Raw genomic sequence first — 26,214 nt, forward strand, 5'->3', positions numbered from 1 at the left:
TCCTGCTAGTTTTGAGTTTTACTTTCCTTCCCCTAGACTCAGGTGTTCATGAGAGGCAGCCTCTGGAGACGGCCTCAAATATTTAACGTTAAAGAAACGATGAGATGAGTTCATGAAAATCTTTATTATTTTAAGTTACTTAACACAATTCAAACTAACAAGAGAACCTGGTCTAAACACAGAGCTACAACGAAGTCAAGTTTTTCCTGGAGTTTCCTTGACATGTAACCACTCATCCAAGTGTCGTCTTCGGTTCTAAAAGCCCGGTTCAGGTCTGCATTTGGAAGTCGCGTGACTGGGGTCTGGTAACGACACAATACTCACCTGTAACTGGATGATAGTCAGATAACCTCCGTGGTTTGTTCTTTCCAAGATAAGTGGTCTTTAAATGAACCATTAATGATGAGACACTCCAGACTAAATGTGTGAATGGATGTGAAACCTTTTGTGGACAGATGATAGGATCGTGGTCAAAGTGACTGATAATAATTTTACATAAATGGCTTCCTTTACCCGTCTGATCAGAGGACATGGACTGAGACATAATTTATGAGCCACATACAACGCCGTCTTTGACATCTGTCCCCAAAAAGTTAAATACCAGGTTAAACAAACAACATCCTCTAATAGCAGAGGAGTCTGTGAACATGTGAGATTTAAGTGTACACCACCTTTACAAACTTAAACTCCCCCATCAGTCGTTTAGACCTGAAGACGACACACGGTTAAAACGACTCAACAAGTCCAGTTGTCTTAGTTTTAGCTTTGTTGCAGTTGTACTACATGGAACCTGGTCATTTTTCTACAAAAACAAAGTTTTATGTATACAGTATGAAACCAGCCTAAAATTCCAAGCATCGGTTACATTTTCCCACTTGGACATATATACATGATACAGTATATACACTCAAATGAAATACTGTAAGTACAGTCCACTAGCTGTTTGTTTAAGCACTGGAATGTGTGTCCGCTCTCTTCCTGTCAAAGAGTGCCCAGGCTTGTAGTCTTAGGCGGGACAAGAGAAACCTTCCAAATCCAACACAAATATGATTTAAAAAAAAAAAAAGAATACAATCTTGTAAGTACAGCAGAAAAAAATATCAGCACTGTGTGGCGCGAGTCTTCTTCACAGTTGTGGCAGTTTATCGACGGGTGTGTCAAATTTGAAGTCTGGAGGGAACAGTTCTGCGGCGCGTGGATAGATGAGCCGGTACGACTGTCTGATCGTGACGTCTGCGACACCGGCGATGTCTCCGATTTCTGTGGGAGCATCAGAGACGGAGTTAGGCTGGTGAGTCTGAACGCTACGGCACTGTCAACGAGTGAGGACGATTAGGGTTTTATCTAGTGGCTTCTTTTACTTTGCAGGTGAAGATGACGCATACAAATACACAGCTGTTGATCTCACTAAATATAACAGTGTTGTGCTCAGATGCTGGTATCTTTTTAAATATTATTTATACATGTTGGAGTTCGATTTTCAGGTTTTCTACAGGTCCATTACAGATTAATCCTAAATGTTTAACCTACTTATATGGCCAAAGGTCCCCCTGTTGTCTAAACTCAATAAACCTTTTCCACTTACCTTTCTGGGTCTTCTTTTCTGCAGATGCCTGGGAGGCCATGTAGATGGCTGCAGCGGCCACGGAGATGGGGCTCCTGCCGGGCACCAGGTCGAGCTCCACGGCCTTCCTGGCGATGAACGTGGCCGCCATTTGCACCTGTTTGGGCAAGCCGAGGTTGGAGCAGAAACGAGACATGAAGTCTCCTGTGGTGATGAGGTCCACGCTGGTCTCCAGCGCCTTCAGGATCAGCTTGAAGCACCTCCCGATCTCCTTCTTCGAGATCCGAGAGACGGCGCAGATCTCTGTGGAGGAGAGGTGAGACTTGTTTTAATGAGAGAAGGTGAACGGTTTCTGTTCAAATCTCAATAGTGACTTGCAGAGTCAAATAAAAGGAGGTCAAGTGGATGCTTTACTAAATAGGATGTTTTTCTTCTTCAAAACTGTGATTACCTTGTGTTAATATGTCTTATGTTAATGGGGCTAAATTATATGCACCATCTGAGAAACTCTTAAGGTACATTTCGTCTTCCAAGAAAATGTGACAGCAATTTTCAAAAATGTTCATTATGTGTACACCATTATATATTTAGAATTTCCTTCCACGCCAGATTCATATTTTCTGACAAGAGTTATGAACAACACCAGGAATAAAAAAAGAATCTATAAGATGTAAAGATTTTAGTTTGTATTACCATATTGCCATATTTTGTGGCATCAATAATTCAATCATAACTGACAAACGTGTGGCAGACTGCTCAGACTTTTCCTAGAAAATGAAAGGACATGTTGAGACCTTTAAAAGTTCTTGGTACACCCTCTTGTCTGCAGGCGATGTAGAGACAGGCTGACGCAATGGCATCATTGGCTCGACCCTTCAGGCTCTTCTGTTCGTAAACCTGCTTGAATAAGTTGTTCGTTCTGTCCTGTAGGACGAAAGCATCATTCACAGGAAACAAATGATTAGGACACTTTCAGGAAATGCCTTAAACTTAAATCTAAAAGAAAAAAAAGAAAACATGAGTGAAGTTGTTCTGTTCTAGTATCAAAATGATCCGCGTGTATATGGGACTTCTCTATTCACGTCCATCTCTGATTTAATTCTAAATCAAAATATAAATCACATGAGACAATTGTCTTGAGTTAAAAGAATAAACAGTGACATTATATACACCTCCTTTTATAGAGGAGGCATATGAACGTGTCATCAGTGTACACTGAGATGAGGACCTATCTGGGATTTTGCTTTGTTTTATTCCATTAAGAAGGTAAACGTGTTCGCTGCAGAAAACTGGTTTGAGATTCCCAAAATCTGCCAAGACGGCCTTTTCACCTCTGATAATGAACAGGGTCAGCATATCACTGACCAGATGAGAACGAGCCCTCTCCTACCCAGGAGGAATATTACATTCTATTCATCATATAATCAACGATGTTTAAATGTCTTTTCATGTATCAGGACTGAAGGAAAACACATTGACAAGTAGTTGTTTATGGAATATTGAACGTCTTTAAAAGAGTATTTCTGTTTAAACCAGTTGGAATTACTAATAGATGGGTCATGGTAATACATGGATTAAATAATTCTCCAGGACTGAGACATTTTTCATCCCTGAAACAAAGAATGAGAACTTGAGTGCGAATGGTCAGTTCCCTCCACCCAGAATAACTCCCACAACCTTGGGTAATTAAAGGTCAATATATTTCCAAACTGCTCCTGACCTTTAAGATCACCAACTCATCAACTTCAGTTTAGCCGTGTTTCATTTCTGTTTTTGATACCTCATTAAGTCTCAGTAATAATAGTTCGGAAATTCCTTGTCCGGCCAGCATTACTATACTCTAGTCTATTCAATGAGTCTAGTTAAGAGAAGTGAGTTTAAATTCAACTTCAAACTACAGAACCAGAACTATCAGAGGTCTCCTCTCACATCTGCCTCCTTCCAAAGCAAACATTTACAGCAGTGGGTGCACAACTCCACCCTGGAGTGGAAGCTCAATCAGCTGATCCAGCCCGCTCTTTTGGGCAATGTTGCTTCACTGAGAGGTTGCGTAAGGAGAGCCAGAACCAAACCACACCCTCCGATCCAACAGAAAGAGATGCCAGCTCGCTGTCAGCGTTGCATTAAAATGCTCAGTTTTCTCCGCGTTTGTCGCGGTGAGAGGTGACAATGGACGACGTTGTGAACCTGACCCTATTAGAAAGCCACTTGAATTCCTGCAGCTTTCTCAGGTTCTTCAGCACTAAAATGTGATGTAATCCCACTCTTCATCACACATCTTCATGTGAAACCAGTGAACTGTTTCTGTCTGTCACGGTGCAGCCTCATCTATCCAGTAGTTTGTTGAAATACGTTTAGAAATAAATAATGGCCATTTACCTTGTGCAGATGATTCTCATTACTAGCAGGCAGAATATCATGGTCACTATATCAGGTCTTTGCTGCCTCTGATAATGAGACTGATTTATTAATTCATATTATTAATGGCCCAGAGGCTTCCTCCTCTAATGCTGCACAACACACCACTGAATTACACAGTCAAGTTTCATTTTCCTTTGCTCACACACACATGGTTTTCATTTCTCTCCACTCTCCCATCAGATTCAGTTTCCATTCCTACAAGAGACACCTGGTCTCTAAATGCTCTCATCCTGCAGCTTGACGCAGGCAGAGGTTGTGAAGGAGGGTCAGCTGATGTGCATCAACCTGCTTAAAAATGAACTACTAACAGTAACTGCTGTGTCTCATGAGTTCCAGGAAATCCTTCAAAAAAAAAAAAAAAAAAACCCAAAAAAAAAAAACATTGTTTTTTTTTTTTACTTACTATAATGTTCCTTGGCAGGTTAATGCGATCTGCCATGGTGGTGATCTCTTTGAAGGCGTTGAGCATGGCCCGGTCAGAGCTGCTCATGGTCCGCCGGTTCTGGTACTTCGAGTTGCCAAACTCATCAAAACTGGCTGCACCTGTTCCCTGTGGTGGAAACGGTGGACGATTATCAGTAAAAGGTGTTCCAAGAAAAGCCACAGTAACTCTGAGGATGTGGTTTATAGTGATTGCCGGTAGCTGCTGACATTGTTACACAAGTGACACAGATGTTTCGACTGATGTTCAATCCAGGCAGAATACAAAACAGAAGTCACAGGTGTTTAGTTTCCTGTATACGAACCTCTGAACAATGGGAAAATTGTCATTCACGGTACTGACAAAATCTGACGTAGCTGAACTGCAAACATCAACATATTTAACGGTGAACAGAACAAAAGGCTAACTATAGAGACGGCCATCTCTCACCTTGCTGATCATGGTGGTTAGGTCTCCTCCGTTAAGCAGAGGGTTCTGGGCGTCTCCCACTCTGGATGGATCTTTGAGGGCTTTCTCATTAGAAAACGTCCTCCACTCTGACCCAACGTCGATGACACGGTCACCTGAGGAGAAATGGGTTTAGACAACTGAATTCAAATATATCTGATGATAAGAAACTAGACCTAAATCTGTAATAAGTCATCAATGATAGCATTGTAGTAGGCTTTAACTGGTATATTTGCTGTATAACATTTCATCTTCTTGCAGTGTAGATTAGATGGAGTTTCTTTACCCCTGGTGATTGACTGTATGATTTTGATGTAGCGAGAAAAGGAAATTATTATTTCCAGACTTTCATGACTGACGGTAGACAGTAAACTGCCGCTTTGAAACAACACATCTGTTGAAATGTCAACATTCAGTGAGTCATCTGCACATACAAACCGTCAGTGTCTGGCCAAATGACATCCCTCTGGAATAATTAACCAGAAGATGGTGTAATATCAAGAACTATTCCCTCATGCAAACATGTCTTCAACCAGTTCAGATACTGTAGCTACCGTCCCTTTGCCGCTTCCTCCAGTTCAGTTCATCCCAAGACAATAATCTAAATATTGTCAGTATTTTGTCTCTGACTCTGGCTGAATCATTTCAGACACTGCGCCTACCTCTCATCACTGCAAATCACGGTTAAGTGCAGCGGCAGGATTGCACATTAATACGTGTCGTAAGTCAGGGTGTGACGACAGCAGAGCAAATTGCCCGAACAATGACATTATTTTCACCCGGTTAGCACGACTGTCTCTTCCTGGAAGCATGTGCCAGGACTAAGGATTAGATTTGATATTTTAATCCTGTTTTTTTGCCCTCCATCAGTCTTACTAATATCTAGAGGCAAAGTGACATTCATCTCCAGAGAGGCCAGCTGGAACTATGGAAGCAGGAACGGGAGGGCACTTAAGCTTGCATCAGAGAGCGACTGGCGTCTCTCGTCTCCCATCTGACCTGGTCTGTGCTGAGGGGCCTCATTAGAGGAGAACTCTGTGCTCCCTACACCTTTGTCATGCAGCACACTCTGGATCACATGCTGAAAGACTTCTCTCTTCATATACTTTGGATCGGTACTATTCATGGAAATATGCATCTTGGCGTTAAATATGTTGTTAATGTCATATTCTTGGTTCTAATCAAACAGCACACCAATGTCAACCATGAATAATACAGAAATCTTCTCATCTTTTTTTTATTTATTTAAAGTTGTTTTGTGTTAGAGAAGACAAAAATTGACTCATACATGCAGTGCCTTTAAAACCAATCTGACAGGTTCAGATAGACGTGTACTAGAGAGCTTGATCTCACTGTGACACTATGTCAGAGTTCAGTGGAGTGTAGTGGAGATAACAAGTACAGGAAATCACAAGAAGGATGCGCTGACTGAAAGTCGTGATTTAAAAGCCAAAGCGCACGTATTCACTGTACTCACCTACAACAAGGCCGCATTCGGGGCAAATCATGTCCCCTGCTCTGTAGTCCTCCACCAGTAATGCATCGGGGTGGTTGGGACACTGAACTCTAGGAAGGGCCAGAGCATCTCCGCTGGAAGGCAAACAACAGCTGAGTTATGAATAAGCCCAAAAGCAAAAACAGCAAAGGAGACGGTCAAAGATGATGCACAGGAAGACTTCAATGTTTATGTCAGGACACGAAAACTACAGAGCATAATCTTTTCTAATCAGTTCAGTTTATATTTATTTACAGCAACAATCCGATTCATCTCAAGATGTTTCACGGAACACAAAGCCTGACCCCCAAAGAAAAAGAGAAAAGAAGAAGTGGCAACGAAATACTCCTCTAACAGGAAGAATCCTCGAGCAGAAACCAGCTCAATTCACTTTCAATTTCCTAAGAATATATGGCTGGGATGAAATGGATGAGTTAACATTCTTCCGCATCACATTTAAAAAAAAAAAAAAAATGACTGTTTTATGTTAATGTTGGTCTATTTGTCCAACAGAAAAGACAAACAGAACAAAAGTGTCTGAAGCTCACTGTGTTGATGTGCGACTTTCCAGACATGAATACATCAAAGATCTGAACAGGTCATAATCCATGAGTGTCTGAAGCAGAAAGAATCGGCGCCTGATGGTTCTTTAAAGATTATTTACCTGCCAGTGGACTAACTGATTAATTAAATTGATTAAAATGAAGGTTTGTCAAGAGTCTCAAACCTGTATGATTACTCTGCCCAGCTAAAGACTGAGTCTATTCACTGACTGTACGATCTTGGATGAAGCTCCGGTTGAGCAATGTCGTGTAAATGCTTAAATGCAGACACAGAAAACATGATTGCATGTGTTTACAAATGTCAGGACCGCTGATGCAGCGCTGCTCACACAGAGCTAGTGTCAATGAGACTGCAAGTTAACACGTTAGCTTAAGTTATCGCCTAATGCTACAGTAGCTATATTGTTACACACACGCACAAAAAAAAAAAAAACTAAAGCAGCGGCACAACATCTCTACAAAGCGAGTCAAATAACGTGACCGACAACAGAAGAAACTGGGCAATGGCACAACGATGCGAGAGTAGAGCTGCGATGCAGACAGTGACTTCTGGCAACATCTAATGTCAACCAGCAAGCTAGCTACCTAGCTAACTGTTACCTAGCACAATAGATTGTACACCTAGCTGACAAAGGCGCGGTATCCTTAGCAGCACCACGGAACTGGCGTCTCATCAAGTACAGCTCAATGTTTTATACTAAATAAAATTCTCCAACCATACATTAAAAACAATCAGAGGTGTTCGGTTTAGACAAAGTTGCTACGCACCGGCTTGTTGACGCCATGTCACTCCTTACTCTTCTCGTTAGTCAAAGAAACAAACGAGTGCCGCACCTCTATTTATAACTTTTTCTGATCACGTGTCCGTATGCCTACGGAGAGTCAAAGAGACCAAACTAGTCCAAACACACTCCCGTTTCCGGATAGCTTCCCAAACGTAGTTCATCAGACAAATTATAACACGGAATAACTCATAATTATTATGATACAGCTCTCGCATGTGTTGGTGTCCAAATTATGTGTGAATTTAATTTAAATTTACTACTGGCTGAAAAAGCGAAGCACTGTTTTATTTCCCCTTTAACTGGTACTTAATTACACTCTTTTCTAAGACACTTCCTATAAATTCGGAAATTGCTAAAGTACCAGTAAATTCAGGCCTTAACTACAAACCTAACCACGTAACAGAGGCATACAGTTGTAGAACCACCTAAATATAAAGCTTTCACAAGAATGTAACACATACACATCAATAGCTTACCAGGAACAAATACATTAAATGCTCCATTTTATGCACTATGTCAGAGTAGGATTGTGTTCTGACCATTTTAAATGTTGTTCTGTAGCATCAGATCACTTAACAGTACCAGTTTTCTTAAGAAGCCTGTTGTTAAGAACGTCAGTGAATCTGTTATCGGATTGTGCCAGCCTGTGTGTCTGACTCAGTACCAGTCTGAGACTGCACTGCCCCTCTTTACCATACTTCCCAGGACAGAGAAGAAAACCACACAACCACAAAGAGTCTCTTTATATGGTCAGGTTTATTGGTAACAGAATAACAAAGCAATATCTGAGAATGACAATAAATTACTGACAAAACAAACAAAAGGGCATGGACTTGTAGCTAACTATTTCATTACCATTGCCCCACAAGTATCAGTGTGGGGCGTGCCAGTGTCAGGAGTGTGCTTCCAGACAACAGCAGGTGGAGCTAAACAAAAGGAGTCTCAGGTTTAGAAAATGCTTCAAGTGTTCCTGACTCAGCAATGACACTCATTGTTCCAAGATGACGATTAAAGTTGCTAATTTTAATGGACAGTAGTAACATGAAACTGATCTTGCAATGAGTACAGTCACACTATGTACATCATCTGGGCTGAGCAGTTTCATCTGACATCTGGCAAATAAAAGCAGCAAGCAGCGTTGTATTGATGTGGATGTCTGACTCCGATGTGGGTGTATCTGGCGTAGAAGGAAATAGCTTTGATATGGTTATCCCATTAGCACTGAGAATGATGATGGACAATGCCTTAATGCATTTGTCCACTGCTGCTTGTCAGGAAGAAATGTACTCTGAGCAAGTAAAATGTTTACTGTACTGTTGCTTCAGTGTTAACTGAAAAGTGTGCACATGCTCCTGAGAAGCATCAACAAGTATCTAATATGTGTTTTGGGAGTGCAAAATGTTTTATTTACCATGTTAACCTATCACATTTTACTATTTTGGTCACTATTAGGTCACGGTATCCTCCACCCTTGTGTGCGAAGTGCTTATCTTTTGGCTCTCACACATGTACATCAGAGAAGTCTGTTTTAAGAAGAAGGAAAGAAAGATAAGCACAGAGATGCAACTCTGTCAAAGGACAGTTGGTTTCTTTGGTGGACAAAACTGAAAGGATTCTCTGTTGTTGCAGTTATGCATATCCCAGGAAAACTGGCACCCACCAGTTTTCTCCCCGCTGGAATGCTGATATAAGAGACACATCAATAAATACTGAGCGCAACTTCATTTCTTTGTCTTTTTTCTCCTAGTATGCATAGGTGTATTGCTTCAGATACTCAGAAATACACTTACTCTTTGAGAATTACGTTTTACTACAGAATTTCCACCACACTGTCTGTGTAAATTCCACTTGCATAAAGAGTCATAGAGTAGAAGATATCACAGGTTCACCAAACAAGCCAATTTCCTTGCCTCTGTGTCAAAAGCACATGTGGTACTAACTAGCTCAAGGCCTAAGGAGCTGTTTTGTCATTATTTTCAACTGTACTATCTGTAATCAGGGTGGCACAGAGGTTCCGTGGTTAGCACAGTCGCCTCACAGCAAGGAAGTCCAGGGATTGGCTTTGGCCTTTCTGTGTGGAGTTGTTCTCCCTGTGCTTGTGTGGGTTTTCTCTGTGTGCTCTGGCTTCGTCCCACACTCCAAAGATGTGCATGTTAAGTGGCAAAACTAAACTAGCCTTTAGTGTTTTAACACACACATTTTTTGTACCTAAGTATTCTTTGGTGATTATATTCATTTCCAAAGCCACTTTAGGCCTCCCCATTACACATACTTTAACATAATACTAAATTTCCTACCCCACTGTGCGCGGGGGCCAGAGCTCTGTGTTTACTTTGCATACAGGAAATTAACTGCCATAGAAACAAGTTTGTTTGTTTTAGTTTGTTGATGTGTGCGGCTTTAGGAAAAGAAAAAACGAAATCACTGTTTATTTTTTCCTTTCTTCCACATAAGGGACTCATATGTGTTTATCTGACGTGCAGTTAACACACACGTCGTAGTGTACTCTTTACAAATCAAGGAGGGAGGTCCATGCTGAATAATTTATACATCACTGAGCTGATTTCCAACTCACTGAACTGGTTGCTAGGGGTTTCAACAGTTGGCCCCCACGGACTAAGACAGAAAGGAAACCTCATACTGTTCAAGCACTGCTACCACTGTTAAGCAAGCCAAACCTCCCCCTCACCTCGCTAACCATATGTCTCACCACAGACACATAAACAATTGTAGGTTTGGCAAAAGGCCAATCCTCAAATTCATATAACCACTATATCATATTAATACTTCCCTACAAATAATGTCTACAGGTTGCGAGGAGAATTAAATATTTTGTGAAGTCTGAAAGTTAAGCGAGTTTACATCTGTTGCTTTTCTCATTTACTTCATTCACTTTCTCTTTTGTTTGGTATCTTTAGGAGTCCACATAGACTCACAAGTTATCACACGACTGTGTTACTCAAGTCTGAGCAAATATTTGGCCTTATTGCCAAAACAGTAACTTTGTCATATATTGTGCTGTATGCACTCAGTCTGCTCCCTGAAGAGTCTGGCACAGAGAATAGACAAAACCAGTTATTAGTGTAATCAGTCTACAGGTGTTTATGTACAGGCACGCACCACCTCCACGTCTGATCTTGCAACACACAACACTCTCCCTCCTTTTCAAAGTACAGGGGTAGCGTGAGCAAGAGCAGAGAGGCAGCAGGCAGCAGGCAGCAGCCCAGGACCGGTTGAAACCTGTATGGATTGCAACAGAGAAGACACTTCCTGCATCCAGCGCATCATCGAATCCAGAAAGACCTGGAAATCGCACACAAGTTCAGATCTCAGATAGATAGATAGATAGATAGATACAAAGATAGATAGATTGATAGATATAACACATAATTTAAACTGTGTAATGACAACAAAACATGTCAAACCCACGTCACGTGCAAAAAACGGAACATGTAGGGAGTCTTAATTAGTCAGCAAGCCATTTCAGCAAAGTCTCTGAGAAGAAAGGAAGCTGGTGCCACGTTCATGTCACGTGGTAAAGATGGCAGCGATTTTTTTTTTTTGTTGCTTATTTGGTTTTTCTTTACAGCTGCTTTGTTTTTAGTCTGTCCACTTTTGTTTGTTCCACCTGAGGAACAGTTGCCTATAGATAGACAGCAAGGCAATTCATATTTTATTTTTTCAAAGACTTGATAAACACTTCCCAAAGCACCAGCAAGGTTGGCCCAGATAGGCACGTTTGTGATTCCAGTACTTCAAACGTCAGTATTAGATCTTACAAACATTTACTCTATGTTAGGAATAATGGTATAACGACCCACTAACATTCAAATCCCAAATGTCCACAAATTGTCCTCATTGACTATGTCCTCGTTTTTTTCTGTTTGTTTGTTTGTTTGTTTGTTTGTCGTGACATTCACTGCGCAGACCGTGGCAGCAGCAGTTTGTGTAAATAGTTTAATATAGTCCCACCCACAGTGGAAAGATTTCGTCAAAGACTTTTTATTTGTCATATCTCAAAAATAGTTAGTGTCTGCTATGGTGTTGCCCTGTACCGTTTTCCCCCACACGCCCTGAATGCAGCATCTGATAAACGGGCAGGCGGTGTCTTCGGGAACTTGCTGTAATGTCATCCTCCAATGAGAAGCGCGCATGACACCCTCAACAGCGGTCCGTGCGGCTCCATATTGGATCCGTCTTTTCTTAGAAATACAACACACTGGAGGTCTACCTGCGTACATTGTCTATCACTTCGGCCGAGCAGCCCACTCTGCTCCGCGGACCCAGGTATGAAGGCAGCCCGCCGACAAAGCGCCCTGTCACCAACAAATGTTCTCCACAGCCTTGTTTTACCGACCAGCGGCATTCTCGCAGTTTTTAACGCGGCTCAGAAATTAGGTTAAAGACGCACCTGAGGAGCGGAAAGTGGCATGCTGGGCAAAGAAGAAGAAGAAGAAGAAATAACTGGATAACGCAGTAAGGCAGTAAGTATAGTATCTTTTAACACGTCTTCACTTAAAGGAATGAACATACAGCGGATAAATAACCAACAACTTTACAGTTAATTCTTTCCCCGGCGTGGCCAAGGAGATAATAGTTTCCAGATAAAACTGGTTGCCTGGCTAGAATGTTTAACACATGCAGATTATTCTCAGTTTGCTATGTCTCATCAAGTCACCTGACCCAGCCACAGATAATTTACAACGCAGAAACTCCTCGCGTGACAAAAATCCTCTATTTCACCACGCGAATGAAATGCCCATTTCCTCTTAAAAATGAAATAATATGCTTAAATACAGAAATGTATGCCCTCGAATGAGTTTAAGTTACAGGAAACTTTCTGGAAGCCATCTTTAAACTTGGAATTTGTCATAATGAAGTTAAATTTGCTACCACGTGACCAAGTCTAGTTCTATGTATTGTGAACTGAGCAGCATTGTTCCTCCATAGATTTCACCAGGGCGCACTCTTCACCTCATTGCCTGCATCATGTTTGGTGGCACAGGGCTGCCTTTTCCTGCCCTTCCACCCCCACTCTCTCACACACACACACACACACACACACACACACACACAGCCTGTTTTGATGTGTTTCTTAAGTCATGTGTGAAGAGAGTGGGGAAGGGTTGATAATTACAAGCAGCTCTGTCACAGTAGTAGTGCACAGACATCAGTTGCCCTGCTCCGTTAAAGCAAAATATCATGCTTCGCCGGGATGTTGTCTGACCACAACTATAATTTATTAATAGCAATTACCTTCCCTTGTAGTCTGAACTAATGCCCATGGCATTCATTATTAAACATGAAGGGAACAATAAATGCACTGGTTACACTGGAACTGGTTACAAATTACTGTACTGAAAGTAGATTTCCTACTGACCACACATGGCTGGCGCAGTAGCAATACGCTTATAACTCAAGACTAATAAAATTTCACATGTTCAGACTGAATATACAGGCCTTGTTCGCAGCAGATATTTCAAACTGTCGTAGCAGGAAAAGCACAGGTGTTACAAATAACATTAATGCTTGTTCCAGTATATCCTGATTTCTCAGTTAAGATGTGTTCTTCTGTTCCTCAGGTTGAATCTTTGAGGGAACTCGGTGTGTTTCTCCAATGCAATTGTTTCTTTGAATACGACAATATGAATGATTTATTTTGACCTGTGCAGAAAGTCAATAGTTCAGTGATAGATTTTAAAGGGAACAGTGTCTAAATTAAGTTCTAAATTAGTTTCTAGGAGATTATTCCTGCTTCAGAGGTTGTACTTTTCAAAAGTAAAGGAACTATGGAGTACTGCATGCAGCGTCACCACTTTGTGTTCCATTACCATTATTCTATAGTATTCTTCATTACTGCCACCTATAGTCTGAAGGAACTGTTTAGTTCCTTAAAAAAGGTTTCTGGGGTTAAATTTTCTGGGTTCTGCAGCTGGAAAAATGGCTTAAACCAAAACTATGACTCGATCACTCTGTTTCCTACAGTGACATTGACAGAGATTGTCTTTAGTGGACATTGTTGATTGTTAAATATGATGGCACTATGAGAAAACACTGATGACACCTGTTCCACAGTGACGACTAAAATCTTGTCATCCCATTAGCAACAACTCTTTACTACTGTTATTGCTTCACATAACACGTGAAAACATGTGTGCCGAATACATTTCTGTGTTAAAAGTTAAAGTCCGTATGACACAGGAAAGACTAATGTTTTTTCTTCTTACAAAAGCTCAGTTTCTCTTTGGTGTGCAGTTGATTGAGATACCCCCTGCTGTGGTGCAAAGTACAGTGTGAAATATCCAAAATGTGCTGTATCTTTGAACTCGTGGTTTTCAGTGCAGGTTCCAAGAAATCCTCCTTCTTTTGTCATGTATTCAAAGAAACAAGTTCATTCAGATACACTGGTATTTTTAGATGTGTATATTTCAGTCAGCATGAATAAGATAAAAGATGATAAGAATAGCAGTTCTAACAATACAGAAAGTGCCACTTACGCTGAATAAGAAACCCATTTTCAGTGCTTCACAAAATGAAACACATGTGTGCCAAACTTCTTAGTGAGTCAGAACAGTTTGTGGATTTAACGGCTACATCAAAGGACTCGAGAAACGACACTCTGTAATATGCCTGGATTTAAGCACAAACTTGGCTCGATGCTTGAACGGCATTGCTGAATATAACTAGACTGAAAACAGACAGGAAGTGAGAGTTCACTTTGCACGCCATCAAGAAGTTATGGAGCACACCCGTACTCAGCGGTGCCGTCACAGTTACACATTCACAGCTTGTGTAGCGGGGGTGTTAAATGTCTTACTCCAGCAGCTTTTTGGCAACTTGCTATGGATTTGACCCAGAAACTGTTAACTTCCTGCTCTAGAGACCTGTGTTGAAAAGTATTTGCAACCTTTTTTTGCTTCATGAAAGATTACTCATGAGAAAGGGGGAGAGTGCTGAAAGCAGATCTAGAGGGCAGTCTTTATTCAGACTACAAATTGTCAATGATTTTCTTGTTTAATTGTTTGTTCTATAAAATACATTACAGCTTTGTTTTAATGCTAGTGGTTTTATGGTCTACCAGATCAACAGTCCAGTACCCAACTTTAAACAGTTTAAGATAAATTAATGAGAATAAAATGCTAACATTGATTAATTTAACTGTTCCATCTGTCAAACCTAATGTCAAAGGTAAAACACAAGGCTGATGGTGATTATTATTTGTCTGTCCTCCATTTGTTGCAGTGATGTTCACTCTCACTGAGGTTGCATCCTTGAACGACATCCAGCCGACGTACCGTATCTTAAAGCCATGGTGGGATGTCTTCATGGACTACTTGGGGCTGGTCATGCTCATGCTGGCCATATTTGCAATGACGATGCAAATCACCAAAGACCAGGTGGCTTGCCTTCCGTTTCTAGAGGAGCCAGAAGAGGCCTCGCTACCTAAACCCAGCTCGTTTCCCCAGCAGAGCACACAGGATGCAGCCTCAGCAGCCACCGGGGCCCCTGTTGTCACCTCTGTCCCACTGGCCACTAAGGACCTACCGGACGAAGTTGTCCATGAGATCCATGTAACGCACCAACACACCACCATGGTTTCAGAGAAATATGTCAATCAACCTCAACCAACAGGGCTCAAAACTAACCTGGACTATCAACAGTATATCTTTATCAACCAAATATGTTACCATGATGCCTTGCCCTGGTATTCCAAGTACTTTCCATACCTCACCCTCATCCACACCCTCATTCTCATGGTCAGTAGCAATTTCTGGTTCAAATACCCCAAAACAAGTTCAAAGATTGAGCATTTTGTTTCCATTCTGGGTAGGTGTTTTGAGTCTCCTTGGACTACAAAGGCTTTATCTGAAACGGCTTGTGAGGACTCTGAAGAGAACAAACAGAGGTTGACTGGCACCACGTCGGCACCAAAGCAGGTCTCTTTAGAGGGAAAGGATGAAAGTGCAAATGCCAACACACCCATGCTTGGGGTGAAATTTTCAGCTGATAAACCCATTGCAGAGGTCCCAAGTAGTATGACAATCCTGGATAAGAAAGACGGGGAGCAGGCCAAAGCTCTGTTTGAAAAAGTGAGGAAATTTAGAGCTCATGTGGAGGACAGTGATTTCATCTACAAGCTTTATGTAGCACAGACCATTGTCAAAACTGTCAAGTTTATTTTGATATTGTCCTACACTTCAGCCTTTTTTACTAAAATTAATTTTATCCATGATTGTGAGCCTAATATAAAACATCTAACCGGATATAAAAAGTTCTTCTGTACACACAACATGGCTTTCATGCTTAACAAGCTACTGATCAGCTACATGGCTTTGATTTTGATCTACGGGATGACATGCTTGTACTCTCTGTTCTGGGTGTTTCGACGACCTCTAAAAGAATACTCATTCGAGAAGGTCAGGGAAGAAAGCAGCTTCAGTGACATTCCTGATGTCAAAAATGACTTTGCATTCCTTTTACACATGGTTGACCAGTATGACCAACTTTACTCCAAGCGCTTTGGCGTCTTCTTGTCTGAGGTCAGTGAAAACAAGCTGAGGGAGATCAGCCTCAATCATGAGTGGACCTTTGAAAAATTGAGACAGCTTGTGACCCGTAACGCACAGGACCAGCAGGAGCTGCACCTCTTCATGCTCTCTGGCCTCCCGAATTCAGTTTTTGACCTCACAGACCTGGAAGTGCTCAAACTCGAGCTGATTCCTGAGGTGCGTTTCACAGCAAAAGTCTCTCAAATGACCAGCCTGCTGGAGCTCCATCTTTGCCACTGTCCGGCCAAAGTAGAGCAGACTGGTTTTGCTTTTCTCCGCGACCATCTCCGCTGCCTTCATGTCAAGTTCACTGATGTTGCTGAGATCCCAGCTTGGGTGTATTTACTGAGGAGTTTGAGGGAGCTTAACCTAATCGGCAACCTGAGCTCGGAAAACAACAAAATGATTGGTCTCGAGTCCATGCGAGATTTGAGGCATTTAAAGACATTATGTCTGAAGAGCAACCTTACAAAAATGCCCACAAACATCACGGAGCTTTCACCGCATCTGATTCGGTTAGTGGTACACAATGATGGTACAAAATTGTTAGTACTGAACAGTCTGAAGAAAATGATTAACCTAATTGAACTGGAACTGCACTGCTGCGAGCTGGAGAGGATCCCTCATGCTATTTTCAGCTTGACCAACTTACAGGAACTTGACCTGAAATCTAACAACATCCGAACCATAGAGGAGATCATCAGCTTCCAGCACCTGAAGAGGCTGACGTGCCTTAAACTGTGGCACAACAAAATAATCACCATCCCATCCTCCATCGGCCAGGTCAAGTCTCTGGAGTCTCTCCACCTCTCTCACAATAAACTGGAGTCCCTGCCTCCAGCCTTGTTCACTCTGCCTAAACTGCGACACTTGGATGTAGGTCATAACTCCATTACAGTGCTTCCTCCAGACGTGGGTCTCCTCTACAACCTTCAGCACTTGGCCATCAACTCAAACAAGCTGGAAGCTCTGCCCAAGACTCTGTTCAGATGCACCAAGCTCAAGGTGCTGTGTTTGGGGAACAATGCGCTCACCGTGCTGCCAGAGACTGTGGGACAACTGGTACAACTCACGCAGCTGGAGCTCAGAGGAAATTGCCTGGACAGACTGCCTACTCAGTTAGGAAACTGCCGTCTGCTGCGCAAAAATTGCCTTGTTGTGGAAGACCATCTCTTTGATGCACTGCCTGTGGATGTTAAGGAGAGTATCAGCCGAGACACCAACATGTCCTTTACAAGTGGCTTATAGCACAACTCGGATAGTTGGCAGTAATTGACTCAAGACACTTTTTACTATTATGTTATTCACAATAATGAATGCATTTTCTTGATTATTTTAATGAGTTGTCTTAGTTGCTTGTCTTTACAGCTTAAAAACAGACTGATTCAGTTGCTGCTTACTATGTATCTTAATTCAGCATTTTTTAAAGGCTTTTTCATGTCTTTGAGTAATTAAAATAAGACATTTAGTGTCTTTATATAATACTCTTTAGACCAAATCTGTTTTCTTTAGTGACGCAGTATGTAGCTTTGTCTTTGTTGTTTTAGGTACTCAGGTATATTTGTAACCACGGGGAACAATCATTTTGCCTTAACTGCTGCTATTTTATTTTATTTTTTTTTTACAGTGAGGGCTTTCACAAACAAAGGCCAAAAATGAATAAATCATGTCAGTTTTTTCACACAGACACTATCTGTGGAGCAGTTTCTGTTTGTTGTGGAAGCATACACCATGCAACACTTTTCTGTAGTTTTTAACTTTTGTCGGAATCATATAATCTACATACAGTATGTTTTCTCATACATAGTCCTGTCTAGTAGTTAATAAGATTGGAGTTGTAAAACTCAGGTGAAGACTAAGCACCAGAAATGAACCTTTACTTTACTGTTGTAGAGATTGTATACTAATGCCTATAGTAATTCATTTATACATTGACAAACCTAATGACGTAAAGAATGGGGACTGCCCTTTATGATAACCTGTTCTGTGACTAACGTGAGCTGATAAAGGGAAATGTGTCGACTTGCTTTTGAAACCATGCTTTAAAATACGAATGTGTGATTTAAATTGTAGAACAGATTGTCCTACACGTCACAATCACGTAATCACGATAATGTCTAATGCCTTTGTTCTTCTCTGTGTACTTCTGTGTAGCCCCTAGTGTTCTTCAGAATTGCTGTACCACCCTGGTGTCCCTATGTTCAAAGTCCACAAACTTTATGGTACAATAAAGATTTTAGAAGAATGTCTAATCATTATTCATCTCCTTCTGGTTCACTGCACTGCAGTCAAAATGCTGCACATAAAATTTGTCATTTTGGAGTTTTTCTAAATGGTAAGGTTTATTATATGAAGTTGTGTAGGATTTGGAGGACTTATTAGGTTGACTTGAATATAGAGATGTTTTTATTAGTGTATAAGTATCATGTAACTACAAACTGTACTATTTTTGTTAGCTTAGAGTGAGCCCTTAATGTAGATTGGGTTCTTTACCACTAAGCTGGCCATGTTGCTCGGCCATGTTTCAACAGTAGTCCAGAATGCACAAATCAGACTGTCGTGAGACCACTGCTGTTGTTGGAAATATCAACATTTTCCTCAGGCAAAATATTATTAAGATTTCAGAATTCAATATATTGTGAATACCACAAGAAGGGTCAATTCATATGGACCTTTCTTCTGGACACAGTGAACACAACTCCAATTGAAGGCCGCTTCTTGCTCTGAATCTGCAGCCTCACCACCAGATGGCACATAATCCTACACACTGGACCTTTAAGTGAATTTAAAGAAGACCCATGATTTTCTTGAAAATCCTCTAATCATATAAGCCGTGTTTTAGCATTAACGGCTAAGGAGATGCAATGGTTCCAAAATGTTTTTAACATGTATTAAAAGCATAAAAAAGTCACTTCATTCCCCTAACAATTTAAGTTGGTGCATATTAGCCATAACAAAAGAAAAGTTGAACATCAGGAAGATAAGATGGGCTTCTTCCTGTTTTTAATTTGATAGTGTCCCTGATCTTGATTGAGTTTGCATGTCTTCCCGTTATAAATGCATTTTATGCTGGATGTATAATTTTACATGTCTTTCCAACTCAAATCTTAAGAGCCTTGTGCATATATACGAATGCTTAATTTTCTTTATTTTTCCTAAACCATTTAGATTCATCAGCCTCATTTACAGCAGACATTTGAACTCATCACAGCAGAAAATGACTTACATCACTGAGGGCTCAGTCTCTGCAAAGAAAACCTTCTACAAGTTCCTTTGTTTCCTTTCTGCACCAGAAACATGAGAAAACGTTTTTGCTCGTGTCCCCTTAGGACCTCTGTACAAAGGCCCCTGAAGGCAGCCAAGAGTCAAAGTGTGCAACGTTAACAAAATCTCAGCAGCTCCCAATAAACAAGATGAACCCAACAACCTAGTTTTACAATGAAACATTCAAAAGCTGCAGTTTTTTTTTCTAATCCTACATAATACCTACAAAGATTAATGTCTTGGAGTTCATCCAGCCGTATCATCCTACAAAAGATGTTTCTGACATAACTAATTCCTATCAGACTGTTTAAGTTCTGCAGTACATGGACAGGATTTTAAAGGACCGATCTTCTGCTGATGGGTAACAGTTTGTGTGAGCGTGTGAGTCCTGTTAAGTTAGAACAATCGCATGACTGTTAGGATTAGTGTGTAGATCTTAACTGTAACTTTTCTGTGAACGGCCATGTTGACGAACTGCTTAACCAGCCACTATTATCTGCAGATTTTTTTTGTATCAAATACTACATATGTGTGATAATGATGATATGTATCTTTATTTATATATGCTCAGATAAACCCAACATGCTGTGATTCCCTACCAACCCTGAGGTGGTGCTAGTCTGAATGTGAAGTGTGACACAGTGGACAAGAAAGGTTATAATAGATAAACTATGATAAAAACTTGATACTGTACATTACTGGAGCAGCTGCAACACCAGTGAAGAGGCCTCTGAGATCCCTGAAAGACTGGTTGCTTGCTCATTTTGCCCCCAACGGTTTAACCATAACCAAATAAGAGGAAATTTCTCAAAGCGTATAGGGTTGGATTACCAATAAGAACCAACACGGGACTCATCAGGAGACTCACTTCTTGTCAACAGGTTAAATGGAAATTTGAATGAATTTGCACAGCCATAACAGTCATATTTTCATTGTTACTTCCTGATCTTGATTGAGCTTTCCAAGCTATATTTATTTGAGAAATAATTAAGAAAACCTGCAATCAGGCCATTTTGTTGGCAAATGCCGCAAGTCTCCAAAAAACAGGAGGAAGAAGAGTTTAGGAACTAATTTCTACTACCTGGCATGTTAAATTACTACATGTCTGTATTTGATAATTTTGCTCTGTCACTGAAATTCCTTAATGAGATAAAAATTTATTCATGTGGTTCATTGTTATGTTCAGAAGCAACGTAATCATGTTCTACATTTTGCTGCCATCTGCCGGCAACAGTAAGCATCAGCTAACCAGCCTCCTGTATAGGAGCTAGCTTTAGATTTATACAAATAATAAATTCACCTGCTACAATAATGAGCCGTCACAATAATGTGCATTTCAACCCCTCAATGAAAAGTCAAGCAGCGGGTTCAGGATACAACCAGAGGCCGCCTGAAAGGTCTGTAAGCCCAGCTCTGCTGTCATAGCATGAAGCTAATGTTGTGTTATCTGATAGAAGTACAGCCTCGACTTCTAGCTGGCACTATCCATTTTATTGAGGAGATATTAAAGGTGCGTGTTATTACATTTGTCTGAAAACACAAAGCTTTGTCATGAACGGGCTGTTTTGATTTAGCAGCTAAAGCTCGTAGCAACATATCTAAGCTAACTATGGTTGCTAAGTCTGTGTGTGTTTCTGCCTGTGCACCGCTATGTTCCTGTTAATTACCGTGTATTTATGTGATGAACAGAGTACCCCAACACTTCATAGAGGCTATGAAACGAGTGAGTGCAGCAGACAACTCAAGCACCTGGACACCAGACATGCCAGCACAGAAAGGTAACTTCTCAGGTACACATTCACTTTAAGCCCCCAGATTTAGATCAGGTTCTTTAAAGGACTCCCACTTGACAACCAGCCTAATTATTCTGGTGGGTTTAGTTTACACTGTTAAGTTCTGATATCATTCATAGAAACTGATATATGTTAGAAAGTATGAAGAGGGATGCCGGTAATTGCACAAGCATACAATGATAATGTGTACACTGACAAAAAGAACAACAACAAACAAATGCAGATTTGACTATTGGATTTTAATTCAGTTTTATTTACGTAGTGTTCAGATTGACTCAAGACTTGACAAAACCAGAATCCAGAGCCTGAAACCTCCAGAGCTAGCATTGTATGGGGGCCCCATCTGCTTGAGACTGGCCGAGGGTGGACAGAAACAAAAGAGGGAGACGAGGCGTAGGAGAGAGGGAGAACGGAGCAGAAGCAAGCAGATAAATTGAATTCAGATAAGGCTTTAGTGTTGCATATAAACATGATTTGAACAAGAGTATGTGATGCTATGTGATGCATGATACCTGGGAGATGGGTTGTAGGTGAAACTAATGGATAAGTGTTCATTGTAGACAGCTTAGTGGGTATATAGTTAATTCATGGAGTTATTGTTAAAACTATGTCAGCGACGGATGAGTTGACTGTCGAACAGCTGTTGTCACAACTGGGGATTGTTGTGTCAATACTTGTCCTTGAAACTGATAAATACAACAGCATCGCAACTTAATTCAAAATAGACTGCGTTGCCTTATTCTGTTAGAATAAACTGTCTTAATTTCATTTACGTGTTTTATTCTTCAGCTCAGTCCTCTTCTGGAAAATGGAGGTCTTCATTCCAACCTCTCGACAAACAAGATGGCAGCTCTCAGGACAAAAGCACAAGTGGCACAGAAAGGTGAGTCAGTCAGTTCACTTAAAGAGCAATGTCTCCTGTAGTCACAATCCAGGATGTCACACAGTCAAGCCTTCATCTTTTGTTTTGTCAGGACTTGAAATGTTGAAATATGGCAGTCTACTGCTGACCTCAGTAGGTTTATTCCAGGGAAACCTTGAGGTCTGAAATATGTAGTGCCTCTTACTGCTACATTTCAGAATTGTTTCCCTTTCCCCAACAGTTAAAACAGTTTGCAAGGACAATCATAGTATGTGTGAAGATTCAGTGGTTAGTGCTCACTTGTCCTTAGAGATGATCTATGTGATTGTAACTAAGAGACTAATCCTTCTTCTTTTGTCTTTAGGACTAAGCTTTATGACCCTGACAGTCCTTTGTCATCAGACTCTGAGACTGAGATGTCACATGCTCAAGACCACAAACACTCTCCACCCAATCAAGAACACAACCTGAAACGCCAGCGTTTATCTCCAGGTAGAGACTGTCTCAACAGCAGACACTGGGACTCATCCTACTCTGAGTCCGGGAGCCGATCCCTTGACAGACCTGAATTTAGCCCTGGAAGCAGACCCACAGAGAATCGACGTCTCAGTCCTTTGCATAGACTTCCTGAACGACGGGGTTATAGCCCAGACGCTGAGTCACTTGATCATCCGAGTTATGGCTCCATGAGTGGTCCCCTGGACCAAAGAGGTCACAGCCCTGGCAGGTTTTTTCACAGCTCTGCCACCCAACGGTTTCCTGCATCTTACAGAGCTCCTATGACCAACGAGGAGGAGAGAAAAACATCGCCAGAATATAGGAGAGAGGTATGACTGAGGATGTAGATTTTTATGCAGCTTTTGTGATAGTGTGACAGTTTTGTCATTTCTCTCCTCTGTAGATGACCACTACTGTTAGATTATCTCCACCCAGGTTACAGCGGGGCTATCAACACCAGTTAGCATATGTGGAAACCGGTAAGGTGACATTCTCATCAAGTACATATGGTTGTCTTATCTGTATGCCCAATAATTTAAATCACTCTGGGCCTGAGTATAATGTTGTTCTACAGGACTGGACCGAGACCCAACTTCCACAAAGGTGACAAGGAACAAGAGCAACACTGTAATAATGAACAAGTAAGCACCACGCACACTGATACCAAGTTGTTTAGAAATGCTACTTACTGCCTACTGAGATGGCTATAGCAACAACAAGGATCACATAGTTCTGTGATTCAGTTTGCCTAAAACAGTGCAGGTCATTCTTTAAACCTCATTCAGACACAAAGCCAGAGCTAAAAATTCTCGATTCCACTGAGCTTTGTAGTAGGATTAAGTACTAGTATACTGTCAAGAAGATTAAAACCACTACATCATATCAAAGATACTGGTGTTCTGCTGGGTCAGCTGACATTGACTATAAACTGCTGTTAATATATTGGCCCAAAATTGAATGCACAGCGCACCTCTCGGGTATAACTGGTTCCCTGGCTCGGTCTAATTATAGTAAAATGTCAGCAGAAATATGGGCATGCATATATCACCCACTAGAGTTAAAAATACAAGGTTTCAGTTAAAACATTGTATTAGTGACCAAGCTGAGATAGCATAGTTAGTATTGTGCAGTACAGTAACTAATAAATTGCTCTCTCTGAACTGCAGACATCATGCAGACAACATTTGAGATTTGTGTGGAGTGACTGATGATCATCAAGTCCTGCTTAGAATAAAAAATAACCCTAACCCATACACAGGGATCTTTCTGTTCCACTGCTCACAATGGCATGGCAGATTTAATTTAGCCTCTTCTATATATATATATTCATGTCAACATCAGTAGAGGGAGGTTCTGAGTTAACTTGAACAACAGATGCATGATGCAAGCACTTTTCCTAATTTACAGTTTAGCAAATCATGGATGGGTGCAACTAAAGCACTGTAGAGAAACTGCAGTTTGTTTTGAGTACAGCTTTTGTAACCTGATTTTGTCAGGTCAAACCTTTTCACTTAAAGTGGATATCTCAAACATTTCAGTCCTGGTTGATTTGGTGACACATTTAGTTGCTGTTGGTAACAACAAATGTGGTTTATTGCTACAGCTCACAGAATTCAGGGGCAGCAAAACAAACTATTGTCATTTTTACCAAAGAAGTCAGACAATAATTGACTTTTTTCCATCTTTGTATTTCCAACTTTGATGAGGCACACTGCATGAATCGGTGAAATGCATTCTGTCTCCTGTAGCTCTTCATCTAACAGCAGAGTGGTTGCTCCTTCTTGTTCTATTAGTCCCTGAAATACACTGCCTGGCCAAAAAAAAGTCGCCACCTGGATTTAACTAAGCAAATAGGTACGAGCCTCCTGTTGGATAATTACTGCATGGGTCTTTCAGCTGGTAACAAGTTATTTAAACCCAACGGATGCATTGAGTAGCTTCTCATTTCCTTAACAACCATATTGAAAGATACATCCTGTGGTCGTGGAAAAGATGTTAGTCTGTTTGAGAAGGGTCAAAAGGGTCAAAAAATATATAACTAGTACAATATTTTGATGAGCGAGCCACCATTGTGAGCCACCGAACCGACATTTATTTAAGTGAAAATTTTAAGGATCTTACTGGGAAACCAAGTCCTAGCAATGCTAACCATAATACGTCAGGCCTCTCTGTTTATCTGTTTTAATAGTTAAATGTATTTTTCTTCTAGGCACCCCATCACCTGTGACCTTTGTGATGTTGAGCTGGCCAATGGGCAGGAGCTGGAGGATCATCTGGACAGCAAAAGTCACTGGGACACACTGGAGCACATTCAGCAGGGCAATCATTATGATGATCTGTCTATAGCGTTCCTACAGGTAAGACGGAGCGTGAAGTATAGCTAAATATATTTCTGAAGCTGTTTTCTGTTCTACTGGTGTTCTACTGACTTCTTTCTACCTCTTGTTTTTATTCCAAATAAACATAGACACATTAAGAGATGTATGTGGGTTGGCTTGTCTGCATGATGATAGATGTTTTCATTTCGAAAGGAATTCCTGCTATGTAAGAGTCATCAGTCTAGCCGACCCATTGAGGACCACGGTGCGCTCCAAGGTAATTTGCCAACTCTTACTGTGCACGCTCTTACTGCCGTATCTTCTGTTCCAGACAAATAAAAGTAAACCCTTTAATACAGTCTGAGCCTTGAATTGTCAGCTCTGCAGAAAAATGACCACATGACAAAGGTGGAGATGTTTCACTGTGCGGCTTGCAAAGTCTTTATATCCACATCTAAAGCCGAAGTGCAGACTCACATCACCTCTGAGGAACACATGTCTAACACGAAGGTAATGCTGCTGCCTTATGTACAGTGTGACACAGCTCATTGAATTGTCTTTATTCTCTTGTACTGATGAATGTTCAATTGATTTCCTGAAGGAGTTTGAAGTGCGTCAGAGACAAGCTTGCCTCAACAAGGCAAAAACCATGATGGAGGAGCTGACACCACAGTTTAAACACTTCCTGGAGGTATTATGCAAGAAACTTTACAAGTATTCAAAGATAATTTATAGAATCTTGGGAAAAATGGTTTATGACAAAATACTTAAATGGATCTATGCTGTTGTGTCTCAAGATAAACAAATAATTGTATAAACAACAAAACAAGTTAAATGTACACACGTGACACCAAACTACATGCTTCTATTTTGTTTCCTTTTGTTTTCACTCTCGGCGCACTACATCTAATTAACAGCACAAGGCTAGTAATTTACATAGAGTGCCATCTATCTGACAACTGAACTGATTCTTTTCTTTCAGGGTGGCAGCCCATTTCAGTGAAAGTCTCTAAAATACTGTTTACCCTGGGATGCTGTACGCTTCATTTGAAGAACAATGTACCTCACAGTTTACAACCACACATTTAATATCCGCTACGAAGATGAGTGGGGACGCCATCCGTTTGAGTTTGTACACATAATATGAAGAGTTTTGTTTCTTGTTTCTACTTTCAGCCCATGTTGATATCAACTACAACTGTTCAGATCATCA

The 26,214-nt window shown here is 40.9% G+C and overlaps 3 protein-coding genes across 3 annotated transcripts; 2 read left to right on the plus strand and 1 right to left on the minus strand.

Moving 5' to 3' along the window:
- Window positions 1-109: 109 nt before the first annotated feature.
- On the minus strand, window positions 110-7,754 carry gtf2b (general transcription factor IIB). The gene is made up of 7 exons (XM_084547406.1): window positions 7,701-7,754; window positions 6,352-6,464; window positions 4,857-4,990; window positions 4,389-4,535; window positions 2,359-2,488; window positions 1,586-1,867; window positions 110-1,260 (listed from the first exon to the last, which is right to left on the minus strand). Exons 1-7 carry the CDS (start codon window positions 7,715-7,717, stop codon window positions 1,127-1,129), a joined length of 957 nt encoding a protein of 318 aa, XP_084403532.1. The 5' UTR covers window positions 7,718-7,754; the 3' UTR covers window positions 110-1,126.
- A 4,014-nt stretch (window positions 7,755-11,768) lies between these two features.
- On the plus strand, window positions 11,769-19,406 carry lrrc8da (leucine rich repeat containing 8 VRAC subunit Da). The gene is made up of 2 exons (XM_084546876.1): window positions 11,769-12,201; window positions 14,960-19,406. Coding segments are annotated over exons 1-2 (2,556 nt in total). The 5' UTR covers window positions 11,769-12,200; the 3' UTR covers window positions 17,515-19,406.
- A 111-nt stretch (window positions 19,407-19,517) lies between these two features.
- LOC311489685 (uncharacterized protein) lies at window positions 19,518-26,114 on the plus strand. The gene is made up of 11 exons (XM_084546878.1): window positions 19,518-20,927; window positions 21,220-21,308; window positions 22,113-22,206; window positions 22,550-23,012; window positions 23,087-23,162; window positions 23,258-23,324; window positions 24,893-25,040; window positions 25,215-25,278; window positions 25,381-25,511; window positions 25,603-25,692; window positions 25,984-26,114. Exons 1-11 carry the CDS (start codon window positions 20,842-20,844, stop codon window positions 26,002-26,004), a joined length of 1,329 nt encoding a protein of 442 aa, XP_084403004.1. The 5' UTR covers window positions 19,518-20,841; the 3' UTR covers window positions 26,005-26,114.
- The last annotated feature ends 100 nt before the right edge of the window (window positions 26,115-26,214 follow it).

The sequence above is a fragment of the Chelon labrosus genome, assembly GCF_963514085.1.
Source record: "Chelon labrosus genome assembly, chromosome: 6".
Lineage (NCBI taxonomy): Eukaryota > Metazoa > Chordata > Actinopteri > Mugiliformes > Mugilidae > Chelon > Chelon labrosus.